The sequence below is a fragment of the Leptinotarsa decemlineata genome, unplaced genomic scaffold, assembly GCF_025532065.1.
Source record: "Leptinotarsa decemlineata unplaced genomic scaffold, Ldec_3_MD MMD2_tig00000035_RagTag_RagTag, whole genome shotgun sequence".
Taxonomy (NCBI): Eukaryota; Metazoa; Arthropoda; class Insecta; order Coleoptera; family Chrysomelidae; genus Leptinotarsa; species Leptinotarsa decemlineata.
In genome coordinates, this window is record NW_027412540.1 from 2,880,206 (window position 1) to 2,894,910 (window position 14,705).

General features: G+C 35.9%; 1 protein-coding gene across 3 annotated transcripts in view; it reads left to right on the top strand.

Annotated features, from left to right (window-relative positions):
- The first annotated feature begins 10,565 nt into the window (after window positions 1-10,565).
- Not1 (CCR4-NOT transcription complex subunit 1) overlaps window positions 10,566-14,705 on the top strand; it is a 55,301-nt gene continuing 51,161 nt past the window's right edge. For 2 of the 3 annotated variants that reach the window (XM_074171739.1, XM_023171302.2), the window contains exons 1-3: window positions 10,566-10,881; window positions 11,150-11,356; window positions 11,415-13,001. In XM_074171739.1, coding sequence (XP_074027840.1) covers window positions 10,780-10,881; window positions 11,150-11,356; window positions 11,415-13,001 — 1,896 coding nt within the window. In that variant the 5' untranslated portion in view covers window positions 10,566-10,779. The remainder of the gene's footprint in view (window positions 10,882-11,149; window positions 11,357-11,414; window positions 13,002-14,705) is intronic. The other variant, XM_023171301.2, reaches the window with a different exon arrangement.

Below are 14,705 nucleotides of genomic sequence, written 5' to 3' on the forward strand. Positions count from 1 at the left end.
ATCGGTCTGCCCTCACCTCTCTCGATGCACTGAAGGCTGTGACGTAACGCATCGCTATACCCCAGCAGCAACCGTTCAACGGTAGGAGAGCTAGATGTGCACTCCAAGGCGTGTGCTTGAGTAATGCGTATTCATCGATGTGCTCTTACCTCCCTCGATTTGGTGATGGCTGTGACGTAAAGCATGACTCTACCCTCACTCTCGATGGTGACGCGCAGGCGGCGAGGACTGTGCTATTTAAGAAGCGGGCGAGTGTTGGTTATGTCAGTTTTCATCGAGTGAGTTAGTGATAACATATCATAGAAAATGTATTCTTGTGAATGTGGTAAATCTTTTACTCGTAGTGACAACCTTCGTCGTCATCAGCTCCAGAGTTGCTAAGGAGGTCCATCAGTGAAACGAGTGAGATTAGATGACGCTGCAACACTCATGTACACATGTAATTGTTGTTGTGTGACGATTCCATTGATTCAAGTGAATTCTCACAATAGAAGTCTGCAACATAAGAATAATGCATGTGTACAATTCAATGATGGTGTTCAAATTATAAAGAGTGCCTTTAAGCGTCGGATTGCTACATACAGAGTGCAGAGTTCCATTGTTTCCACCGATTACATGTTATTCTTTAACGAAATCAGGCAGAAAGTTATTGAATTATTGGAATCAGCTATGAAAGTTCACAAAATCATCAAAGTGAATATGGAAGTATTTGGGAGTTATATTCTGCAAACGCAAGGAAGGCCATGGTTAATGTCCGTAATGAAGATCAGCATTGTTTTGCATGGGCTATCACTTCAGCACTACATCCTGCAATCGATAGCACGTCAGAAGTTTCATCATATCCACCTTTCAGTCATAGATGTAACAGGTATGAATTTACCGGTAAATTTGAAGGATATTGTGAAATTTGAGGACAAGAATGATATTTCAGTTAATGTGTACGGTTTATAAAGTAAATTCGAGAAGGGTAAAATAATGTATGAAATAATTGGACCATTACGTTACTCTCAGAGAAGACTTAGGAGTCATGTCAATTTGTTACTTATCACAGATGATTTCGGTAATAGTCATTATTGTTGGATCAAAGATCTTTCAAGATTAGTTTCAAGCCAATTATCGGCTCATGAACATAAGAAATATTTTTGTGATGGATGTTTATTATATTTTTCTATTGAGCAATTACTATCACGTCATAAGATGAATGATTGTAATCACTTGAGTACTACAACACCATCAACCAATTTCAAAGTCAATAAATATGTGAAAATGGTACCTGAAAATATACTAACGTTTGAAAACTTCGAGAAACAAATGAAGGTACCTTTTGTAGTGTATGCTGATTCTGAATCAGTACCGATTCAAACCACTAAGCCAAATCCTGAATACTCGTACTCGATCAAGACATTCAAAAATGAGCCTTATTCATTTGCTTATTTGATTAAATGTTCATACAATGATGATTTGTCAAAATTTGTATCGTATAGGGGTGTGGATCCAGCCCGGAAATTCGTCAGCAAAATTGAAGATGATTTGAAAAATATTTATGAAAATCATCTCAGGTTTCCTATTCCTATGGATGCACAAACTCCTGAGGAGGAGGAACAGTTTGCTTCTGCTACAAATTGTGGCATTTGTTCTAAACAATTCAATGATGGTGAAGTTAAAGTGAGGAATCATTGTCATCTCACAGGAAAAAAAAGGTCCCCTGCTGCCCATTCATCATGTAATTTGAATTTTAAATTACCAAATTTCATTCCTATCATTTTTCACAATCTAAGTGGATATGATTGTCACTTATTCATAAAGGAATTGTATAAAAACAAAGATAATGTGGATATCATCCCACAAACTAATGAGAAATATATATCTTTCACAAAACATCTCTATACACATTCCTATACGGATAAAGATGGTAGGGTGAAGAAGAATTATTTGAAAATGAGATTCATTGATTCATGCCTAGTTCTTTGGAGAATTTAGGAGCCAATTTAACATCTGATCAGTGAATCGAGATGCGCAAACATTTCCCACAAATTGAAAACTTCAATTTAATGAGAAAGAAAGTTGTATTTCCCTATAGTTTTGTTGATGACATCGACAAACTGAATCTTCCAAGACTTCCAACCAAAAATCAATTTTATGATGAACTCAATTGTGAACATATATCAGATAATGATTTTGTGAGAGCTCAACTTGTTCGGAATTTGTTCGAATGTCAGGATTTGGGTGAATACTCTGATTTATATTCAAAGTCAGATGTGTTACTATTATGTAACATTTTTGAAAACTTTAGAAATAAATCTGTTCATAAATATAAATTGGATCCGGCACAATACTTCACCGCACCAGGATTATCATGGGATTATCAGTCAATGTAGTGAAAGGAAACATAAAGCAAACAATAAATTTCATATTTGGATGCAACAAATCTATATGGTCACAGCATGTCACAATCATTACCGACAGGTGAATTTTCATGGTTAACACCTCATGAAATTCTCAATCTTGATATAATGAATGTGGATGTTGATAATTCCAAATTTAAACGATAAAAAAAAATATATTGTTCACTATAGAAACTTACAGCAAGCTGTCAATCATGGCTTGATAGTGATGAACACACATAGAGTATTGAGGTTCAAGCAATCATGTTGGATGAAGCCCTATATAGATTTGAATACTGAAATGCGTAATCAGTCTAATAACAAATCTGAAAAAGATTTCTACAAACTAATGAATAATGCAGTCTATGGAAAAACAATGGAAAACGTAGACAATAGAATTGATGTTAGACTCATTACACATTGGGAAAATATAAAAAGAACTATAGGTGCTAGTTTTCTCATATCGCGACCAAATTTTAAAAAATGTTCCATTTTTACTGAAAATTTTATTACTATTCAATTGGCTAGAGTAAAAGTTCATTATGATAAACCACTGTATTTGGGATTTTCCATTCTGGAATTATCCAAAACAGTTACGTGTGATTTTTTCTATGGATGTATCAAACAACAGTTTGGAGAAGATGCGTCCTTACTCTACACTGATACGGACTCCCTTATTCTCAAAGTAAATACAGACAATTTCTATGAATTCATCAAAAATAATATAAATAAGTTCGATACATCTAATTATGAAATGGGAAACCCATTCTATATTCCAGTGACAAAGTCGGTTCTAGGTAATTTCAAGGATGAATTCCCAAATGATCCAATAATCAGCTTTTACGGTACAGGTGCTATATTATGTGAAATCTGTTGATGGTGAACTGAAGAAGGCCAAAGGCGTCAAATGATCTGTTATAAAGAATGAATTGACATGTGAAGACTATGAAAAAATCATCGAAGAAGGAGGTATGATATTCAGGAAGATGAACTCATTCAGAAACGTATTACATGATATTTACACTGAATTGAAAAATGAAGTCGCATTATCATATCACGACGACAAAAGATTCATGATTCCGAATACCACTCGAACTCTTCCATGGGGTCATGGCGATATAGAGTTTTATCGAAATGATCCTAATGACAACATTCGTTGGGTGTCTGAAATCGTTCATTCTTTTTCTCAAGAGAGCGCCTTAGATCAACTAATCAATTTGTTGACTATTGAGATGAATAACTGAATTATCATTCGAAGTGTTGTTGCTTTTTCCTTCGAACCGGAACATTCATTATTTGTGATTATTTCATTGTGATTTTTTTACATTGAAGTATTACTTTTGTCAAGTTACTTTGATGAGTATAAAAATTATTTTAAAAAATGTTATTTGTTTTACTTATATTTTTCCTAACCAAATACTCCAAAGTATATAGCATAATGTAAATGAAAGAAATATCAGTTTAAAAAGAATCATTGTAGGGTGCACAATGTCTAAAACGATAGATAAGTTTGGTAGAAAAAGAAAATGGGGTGGTAATATCATTCGAGATCCTCCCGGGAATGGATTTAAATTAATAAAAGATGGTCATTATGACATGCAAAGAAAAATGTTGAAAAATACAAGCGAACCAATTGACAAGAGTCATTGTGTAACTGTATCATATCTTGAGGGGGAAATTAATGAAACAAAAGAGGTCATACTTCTAGCCCTACAAGCTGCAATACAATCCACAATTGGTAATGTTGCTCGCGATGTACGTCAAGCATTCGATGATAAAATTGCAGAGGCTCGGATAACTTTGGCTCGTAAATATGATAATCTCAAAAGTGACGTAGAAATGAAAATGGCTGACATAACAGCGTCTACAATGAAAAATATGACGCTTTGAAACAGAGAGTTGTAGTTTTGGAGGAAAACATAAACTCAAGTCATCAGATGGACTGGGATATCCAGGACTGGACATTAATCCAAATATTAGAATAATAGAACCAAAACCAACAGATGACGTATTAACTGAACGAACATGGTGAATGTATGTATGTATGGACTTCGGAACGCCGCGCGCGAGAAGCGCGCCCCCCCCAACCCGGGGCAGGGGAACCAACCCACCTTCCGAGCCCCGCCCCCACCCCCACCCTCAGGGCCCCGCCCATCGCCTCACCCCCAACTCCCAACACTCGCGCATGCACGCCCCCACCCCCATTGCGCGTGCGCGCCCCCGCCACTTTCCCACCACTCGCGCATACATGCCTACACCCCAAGGAGAGCACTCTTCAACATTCAGTACGACAGTTCAAGTCATCGAGTCAACACTCCAGTCTTGTCCAGTGCAGTCCAGTCAACAACCGGAATTTTGAGTAAGTTAACAATGTTATTTTTTTATTAACTAACTTTGTATTATTTTACATTTTCAGAATGGCATCCAACACCCAGGAGTTGAACAATGCGGTGGCATCCATCATGCCTGTGACAGACCAGGAGAAGGCAGCCACTTCGAGAGGTAGGGTCCGATCTCTCAGCCCTGACTTATTCGAGGAGGAGGAAGAAGTCAGGGTTGTGAAGGAGGTCTGTCAACGACCTGCAGCGAGGCTTGGTCTTATTGAGAAGTACCGAATTACTTGCAATAAGACTAATCCTTATGCAGGTAGTTGGCCGACCGCTCGTGAGAGCTTAAGACCCTACACGCCGCCCGCAGCAGCACCAGCAGTGGAAACACCGAGGGCGCCTTCTCCGGAGTGCGTTGTATTGATCCCATTGGCGGTGCCACTTTCACCGCTGCCATCAACACCGGCGAATCCCCAAGCTTTGGTACCACAAGTGCGACAGCCTATTGGAGAGGTGAGGGAAGAGATGGAGCCTTTCCTACAGAGGTGCAGGGAAGTGAACTTGCTTCCCGATCTAGTGTGGCCAAGTTGGCTAGCATTTTCCGCCAACAGTCTGAAATTGCTAGCCAACGAAGCAAACTAGAAAAACAGATTGCCGAACTGACAAAAGATTTGGCCGAACTACATCGGAAGGAAACATCTCTGGAGGAAAAGCGAAAAGTAGTGACCTCTCCGATAGAGCGATTTAAAAAATTAAAGACTATGTTGGAAACATTTTTTGTAGATGAATTGTAGATGAATTGTTAATAAAAGACCAGTTTTAGGTTAATTAGGATTATTAAATTATGATAGTTTTAAGTTTATATTTGTAATTTTAGAAAAATAAAAAAAGAAGTGAAATAAAGGGTGTACATTGTTTTGGTTTGGTACACATTGAACAATGCGATGGTTGGAGCATTTTTCTTCACTTCGTCTTATTATTATTTTTTTTTTTCATTTCAATTCCAAGTTCTTCTTGACAAATACCTCACATCAATTTTTGTGTTCTCTAATCTCTTGTAAATAATCTCTCGGGAAGAAAATTAAAAAAGAAAAGACATGTTTCATAATGAAATCAATAAGTGTATTTCATATTATTCATTTTTACATACAACATTGCATAACCCCTACCTACCCGCCACTACCGTCCTCTCCACTTGAAGAGTATAAATGTAGGAGTTCCTCAATGTAATATTCAGTTGAGTAGCTACCGCCAGCATGTCAACAACTTAGGAAGCTGATTCCACGACCGGACCCAAGTTGGAACCTCTGTCAGAACCTAGAGCTCCTGACTTCAGGAGTGACAACGACGACGATTCGGACGTGGACATGGAAGTCGATTCCACTACAGAGCCACATAGAGGTCCTTCAACGTTTTGGAGCATTGATTCCCGGATTCAAGTGCTTCATTTATTCAATTGTCATAAATCTTTATTAATTTAAATTGAACAAAAAAAAAAGTAACAGCCATCTATCATGAAAAGGAAATAAAAAAGTAGTCAATAGTACAGATAATATGCAAACTTTTTGTAATTTTTATTGGGCCTGATTGGTATTAGCCTACATAACACAGTTACTGGGTATCTGAAAAGTTCCCGAAATATTGTCGCAAACCAGTATTATTGCTGAAGTTTATTTCTTACATTCAATTTGCGGGGTTCTGGAACTTTTTTCAGGTATGGAAGAAGACTAACCAAAAACTGGTAGTCGCTGTCTCCTTCTTTGTTAACAGCATGTTCGGTAAATAACTGTAACTTAGCCCTTTCGATTTCTAGAAATTAATCTTCAACCGTGATGTCTGCTGGTTTATTTTTTTTACATTTAGGATTGCTACTTGTAGGTGTTATTAGAGGACCAACAGGACGAACGTCAGCATTATCTGGTTGTGTATCATGCTGTTTTCTACGCATCTGAGGTTGCTTGCAGGTATGGGGATTCCATCTTTCTGGTTTCGCTCGATAACATATTAACTTCTCCTTGGTCAGTGACAACTGTTTGTGGTGATTCCAAATGAGACAAATCATCTTCATCGGCATCCAATTGCGTCTCCGTCATCATTTCGAGAAGGTGTTCTTTCTGGAGAGGCAACATTTCCCTTTAGCTGTCTTGGCTCAATTATGTCGGAGAGGAACAGCATCTGGTCGAAGAATGTCCATGAAGAGGAACCTTCCTCCGGCGCCTCATCTCCTGATTTATATTCTCTTCTAAATACATCGCGCAGTCCTTTCCACTTTTTCTTCACTTCATTCACTAAAACACAAAACCACAGTTTTGGTTGATATTGCAAATATCAAAAACATTTTTTTTGTATACCTAAATCATGTTATCTGTATGTTCATAATGATTTCTGTTGTTACAGGTACTTGGCGACAGATGCTTCATTCAAAACATTGGGGTATTCGTTTAGAATTTCGGATATAATCGTTGAAAGAATAGTTAAAGAAACATGCATTGCTATTTGGGACCACTTGAGCACTCTACATATGCCATTCCCTTTTACAGATGAACAGCAGAAGTCAATAAAAGAAGGTAAATGGAAATTTCCTAGTTGTGTTGGGTGTATTGATGGAAAACATATACGCATACGAAATCCAGACCATTCAGGCAGCATGTTCAGAAATTACAAGCATTTCTTTTCAACTGTGCTGGACCCGATTACAAATTTATTACCATCGATAAAGAAGGGTACGGCAAGGAAAGTGACGGTGGTTTGTTTTCTAATTCCCGCCAACAAATGAGTTGGGTAATAAACGACTTACCACACTGCCTGGATCGAATATTAAAGTTCCGCGTGTTTTTTTGGGGGATGAAGCCTATCCATTGAAAACTTACTTGATGCGACCTTTTCCCGCATTACAACTTGGACCTTCACAGACAATTTTCAAAAAACGACTTTCACAAGCACGGCAAGTTATTGAATGCGCGTTTGGTATTATTTCCGCCAAGTGGAGAGTGCTTCAAAAAGGAATTGAGGTTGAACCAAACTTTGTCGAGGATAACGTTCAATGTAGTTTGTTGCACAATATTATAATTAACCAAGAACGCGAACCACAACCTATGTCAATACCTCAACAATCAGAAACCAGTACTACAAAAGCCAGATTTGCTTCCCTGAGCGAAAATAGGAGTGTCACTACCACTTATGTGATCAGAGGCAAATTTACAGCATATTTTTGTGAACATGAAGCAAATACCTAAAAAAACTTGTGTCTAAAGTAAAAGATTTGTACTGACGGTCTGTTTTTACCTACATATTTCTTATGTTTTGTTCACTTTGTAATATAATAATGATATTAACAACAACTCTTGCCGTTATTATTAACACCTATTTCTTCTGCAACTTTCGACCACAATTTCCTGTGTACATCACGATAATGATACCTTTTGTCTTTCATATGTTCCACAACGGAGACTTTTCACGAACGGCACTAATCAATTTTTCGTTATCAATTTCCATATCGAAAACTAAACAATGCCTGCACAGAACACACGAACCCAAACGCAGTGAATAATTTTATGGCGTCTTTGTGATGCATACATGCGATTACAAGCGACTAATCCCATTCAGGGGGGATCGGTCGCCAGTCGCTTGTGGTCGGCCGAGGCCGGTCGCTCAAGGTACAGTGGATGTTGTTTACTTACATTTCATTTGTTAGGATCAGTCGCTTGTATACCGGCGTATACGCGCTACCTTCGAGTCGCGCGACTACGCTTCCAATGGACGACCAGCCTAAAGGGAACGTATTTTCGAATATTTACTTTTGTAAAAACTATGTTTTCTCAACATCTAACCTGACCTCCGAATTCTAAAAGGAATGTATTTTCGAATAGTGAAACTTAATGCAATTTATAAAAAGTGATTTTTGTGCACCCACGGACATAACCTATAAGGTTATGTCGATGTGGGCACCTAACAAATTATGGAATTTTATTATAATATCAAGAAACTCGGCAATAAGTGATTGAAAAGGAATAGAAAAAGATGCGATGATATGGAAAAAGTTGTGTTAAATAAAAAATATGTGAATGGCAATCGTTTATTGCTTAATAAAAGTAAAATATGACTTCATACAAACTTTGACAGGCTCGAAAACTAATTGAGTCCGACAAAAAATAAAAAGTGTTCTGAATTCCTACCATCATGTAGTATCATCCCAGAAAAAATCGCGAAAATCCGTGAGTATCCCGTGAAGTACAATTTAGCCATAATTTTTTATGTCAGATTTAAATTTTTAAATAATAAATTAATAATACGTAAATTACACTGTTTTACATGTGAATAGTTTATGTTTGTCCCTACTACTAATGCTACCTTTCGTGACACGTTCGCTGTACTATTCTCAGGAAAAAGGCTCATTCTTAATAAGTGATGCGACCCCATGGTTGCCATCTGCGGTAAAATAATGACAAATGACATTTGACATTTGCTAATAAATAACCTATCTTTCTGAGTTCCTTCTGCATTTTCTGCCACTCATATGCAATCATTCTGCAATGCATCAATTTTTATGAAGAATATAATTTTCTGACAAATCGATAGTAACAAAGTTTCCGAAAAGTGCAAACTTTTGAAACTCACTTCATATTAACGCAACATCATTGGAGTGGTAAATTCTCATTTTATTCACTTGTTACATCGAAACAACAAACTGACAAAAAACCAGCTTTGTAGAAAAATGTGTAAATAGTCTGTTGTTCCCTCACGGATTACAGTTCTGACAGATAATACTACTTGAATTTATATCAAATACAAGCAAATCAGTCAAAAAACCAAACGTCTTATGTACTTTAGTATATAATACCTGCCAAAGGAATCAGTTACTAGTTGCACTACTACAAGAAACTTAGTACAAATTTTATTGTGGGACATGAAGGAAAAAATGCTGGAATAAAAAACAGTACATAGTTCAAAAATGTTGTTTTATATTTGAAGATCTTAGTTCTCAAAATCAAAACAGATTAAGTTTGGCAAATATACATTCACCCAAAGATCTTTCTCAAATTTTATCCTTTGTATGAAAAAGTCTTTTTCTTGACCACTATCAACAAACAGGTCGCTGTGATCTAAGCCTGATAAGGCCCTTTGTGTCTGGATTTGTATAAAATATCCATGATTTTTTTTAAATTGATATAATTTTCATGGTTTATTCTCATGAACGGTACTTTTCCTCTCAAAACACATTCTTAAAATTGTGTGGAATACCAGAACTTACGATCAGTTCACAACTGTAGATATCATAATTGGGACAGACCATCTTATATTTCTTCATAGCTGATTCTTCATTCTGGATCCCCAACTTCATATAAGACGACTGACGACATATTCTGGAAATCAGTTTCTCATTTACCAAAAATAAAAATGCAGAAGGAACTCAGAAAAAATTTATTTATTAGCAAATGTCAAATGTAATTATTTTACCACAGTTGGCAACCATGGGGTCACATTACTTAATAATATCAATAGTAATAGTGTTGTTGAGTGACATATGCTGAAATTTATGTTCCAATGGAACTGCAACAATATTGAAATTTCTGTACTCTGTACGACAACGGCACCACTTATTTTTCCAATAGGTTTTTTCTTGATTCTATATTGTTTTCAATTGGTATAAATAGTGGAATTTCAGTGTATTTGTATCCTTCATTATTACATAAATAAATACAGTTACACTGAATATGCAGTAGTTTTACCAACGGAAAACGCTATTAGTACGAAAATAAAATATCGACGATGGTCCGTGGCAAACGACAACCTGGCAACCTGGCATAAATTCTGTGCTTCTGTGAAGTGTTGAAATTTACTTTGTTTTCTTTGTTATTATTAATGCGTGTGTTGTGTGTTGCGTGAGTTTTGCGATGAATGTGATAAATTGAGTTTAGAAAGTTTATGAAAGACTCGATGATGGTCTTGGACCATATAAAATTTAGTTATTTTACAAAAATAAATAAGACTTTGTGGATTGAAGTCCCGTGCATACGTAAGAAAGCTTCAAACGTATTTGAAGCTTTCGAGGCCGTGTTCATGGAATTATGAACCTAGACTCGTTGTCTTTCACTTTGTCACAAATAAGTTATTTAGTTGCCACATTAACTAAAAAAAACTACAAGCAAGTAGTTGGAGACTTAACGAAGGTAGGTGAAAAAATAATTTTTGGAAATGTGCGATGTTTCTAGGGTATTATACTGAAAAATTGACAAATTGGAACATCCGCCATATTTCTCATAAATTCTGTCAGGATAGTTTACTTCCTTACCGACTAAGTAACAAAACTGAACAAAGGTGTTTTGACTATTGTTTTTTTGTTTAAGATCCCGTTAAAATGTAACTAAATCACTTGAAATTTCAATAAAATGTTACAATTTTTCAAAATCAGTATTAATCAGGGCATTTTTTCAACAGCTCGTGTCTTTGCATGGTCTGGAGGCGGACCGTCACTTGCTCCAATGTCTGTTTTCATCAGTGGACTTTTCTGAGTCTACTTCCAAAATATCAGCCCCATCTCCCCAAAATCAAGCATTATTAGAACAGTGTTCCAGTTTGTTGAATAAACCTTCCCTGCTAACAGCTGTCTGTTACATTACAGATAACCCATTGATCAATCACAAGGTGAGTTTTCCGTAAAGTCCAACAATTGATAGTTGAGTGGAGTAAATATTTGTTTCAGGTTATCAAAGTTGGATCTCAATTCTTCAATCAGTTGAGCAAGTGCCTTCGCCTCTCAGCTGTCCAAGAGGTAGTTTTTGCGCTTGCACTCCGTCATTCGTCCATTCCTGAAGTAGTGAATCTATCTCAAGCCCAATTACGAACAAGTGTTCCCGCTTTGGTCCAGTCATATATTGATACTGAAGGAAGCAGTCGGCAACACGAAGGTGGACTTCACGAAACCACACCTGAAGTTCTCCATCTGATTCTATCAGCGGTACTCAAGAATCCCAAAGAATTAGGTCTCACAAACGATATACATACAACATTTCTTAAAACTTTGCAACGAGATTTTCCTAAAGACCTTGTACCGGTAGTGCTTGCACCATTAGTGTACCCAGAACATAGTGAATTGGCTCCTGAAATGTCTTCTGAAGGCCCCGGTTTATCCGGGGGTATGTTAGACACGTCGTTGGCTGATTTAGTGACTGAAATAGGATACAATCTGACATCGTCTCTGGAAGAATGCAGAAACAATCTTATAAAACTTGGCGGAAGAGATCTCTCGCCTGGCATAGTAGCCCGCATACTTTCTGTTATGTGCCGAACACACAGTGGCCTTGAAGAATCTCTTGGCGTTCAAACTCCTGGTTCATTCAATAAAGGATCAGAGAACAGGAGTTCTTGGAATATGGAGATTTTCATACAAGCCCTCAAAGAAATTGTTACAAACTTACAGTGGAACAGCGTTGTGGCTGAACTTGACCACCCTGAATTCATCATCAAGGACCGACAAGGATTGTGTTTACTAATAAATGGAATCAGACAAGGATTACAGACATTTGGATTCCATCCTGATACCTTTCCCGTAGATCAATTTTACAAAAGGTGGCAAAATGTGGAGGGACAGTTCAGTTTAATGCAAAACATCTTGAAAAACTCTGATGTTTTTTGTTTTGCTGATTATTCTTGTGTAACTGTATCTGTTGATGTTCTCAAAACACCACCTGAACAAGATGGGAAAGAGTTGGCTAGCTGGCGTTCACTGAATCTTGTAGAGTTATTGCTCAGTTTATCAGAATGTGGATTATACACACATGTTCAGGACCTGTTTAAAGTACCTGTTCACAGTTGTCCTGATGTTCTAGTTTTAGCCCTACTTCAAATTTCTGGACCTATAACTATTCTTAGACAAGAACTTCTCACAAACTTGATACCTATTTTCTTAGGAAACCATCCAAACTCTGCAATAATATTGCACCATGCTTGGCATGCCCAAACCATCAACGTTAAAACAATAATAATGCATGCCATGGGTGAATGGTATGCTAGAGGAGATTGTGACCAAACCAGACTGTCTCGGATACTGGATGTAGCACAGGACCTAAAGGCATTATCAATGTTGTTGAATGCACAATCACCTCAGTCTTATCCATTCATTATTGATCTAGCTTGTCTAGCGTCTAGAAGAGAGTACCTGAAATTGGAAAAATGGCTGTCTGATAAAATTATTGAACATGGAGATGGTTTCGTAATGGCTTGTATCAAATTTTTGTACCGGCGTTGTCCGCAGATTGGAAAAACTGATGACAACATAACCAAGGTAAAGGTAATGAATTGTATAATTTGGAACTATGAGGAAACATTCTTACTATGAATTCAAATTGGTACACAAGTTAGTTGAATGAGTTTTCTTTTGCTATTTATGTAAATTTGAAACACCTGAAAGGATTTCTTTAAATATACGAACAATGAATTACACAAAAATCACTTTTTCTCATTCAGTTTGTACTCCAAACATTCCTAATGGAATTTAAACTGGAATCATTCACAGGAATACTACATAACTTAATATATGAATGAGTATTGATATCAAATTTTACTCGAATGAAAACATCCAGTCTCCAGTTATACTTAGTTTCAGGCGCATCTTTTTTAATAACTTTGAAGCTCTGAAGTTCTTGTTTATTCTATTTCTGCATTTAAAGTTGCTCAATAATTTCACAGGCAAACGAGGTTGGGTTATCCATTACTCGAAGTTTCAATTAAGTTTTGTTAAATTCCTATTTGTTATCCAAAAAGGTGCTGATGAGGTGTAGACAAGTACTTTGAAGTACACCTGGAAGCTGAATATTTTTCATATATTCATTTTTTTTTAACTTCATGTATTATGTTTTGTAATGTCCCAGTAAATTATATCTGTTTTACTTCCATTACGAATGTTTAGAGTACAAACTGAATGAGAAAAATATTTGTTCCGTATGTCCTTTTCTTCCAGTTTGTATGATTTACACATCTTTGCAAAGAATTCTGATTGATGTATTTAATTACTTTACACAGAAATTTCCCATTCTCTATATATTTTTTGAGAAGTGGAACCAAAAAGTTGTTTTGCCCATTTAAAGTGTATATATTACATTATATTTGTATATAATGGTAATTATAAGCAAACTAATGAAACCTTTAGAATTATGGTGGAATCGACCAATACTTGACAATCTTCAAAGTAATCAGGTAACACTTCATTTCGAGGTTTTATTTATAAACATATAATTGGCCAGTAATCAGAATAGTTCTGGTGTTATGGCCTACAAAGTACTCTTTGATTAATATAATCTTGTAGTTATTTATGACAATACACTGAATTAACAATTTTCACTGAACAGTTTACAAAACCGCAACACGAGTTTTGTTATACAATAGGCGTCTTCATACTGACTCAATTCTACCTAATTAGTGCTTTACATAATATAACAATTTGAATCATATGACCTACCTACTTAATGACTTATAATTTCAACTGAGTTTGAGTAATTACTACTAATTTAAAATTAGTAGTAGGCACTAAATTCTCTGAAATGACTGTGACGTTTTTGCCTCAATCTCTCTTGCAGTGGTGTATGGAAATTATACTAAATAGATGAGAAAAGAAAATAATTTCAAGTGTATTGCTAGTATTTAAAAACTATATTCACAAATAATAACTAAATCAATATTAATGATAATAACTCAATTCACAGTAAATATATATATATATATATATATATATATATATATATATATATATATATATATATATATATATATATATATATATATATATATATATATATATATATATATATATATATATTCAGTTTGAGTAGAGCCTAGATGATGACAGTACAACCAGCTGTCGAAATCACTTGACACCACTGAGCAATTTGGTATTAATTTGCAAAACAATAATTTCCATCTTAAAACCATTCCACTGGCCGTATTTATTTTGTGAATAAAAATGTGTCTGCTATAATGATAACATTGGATACTGGAG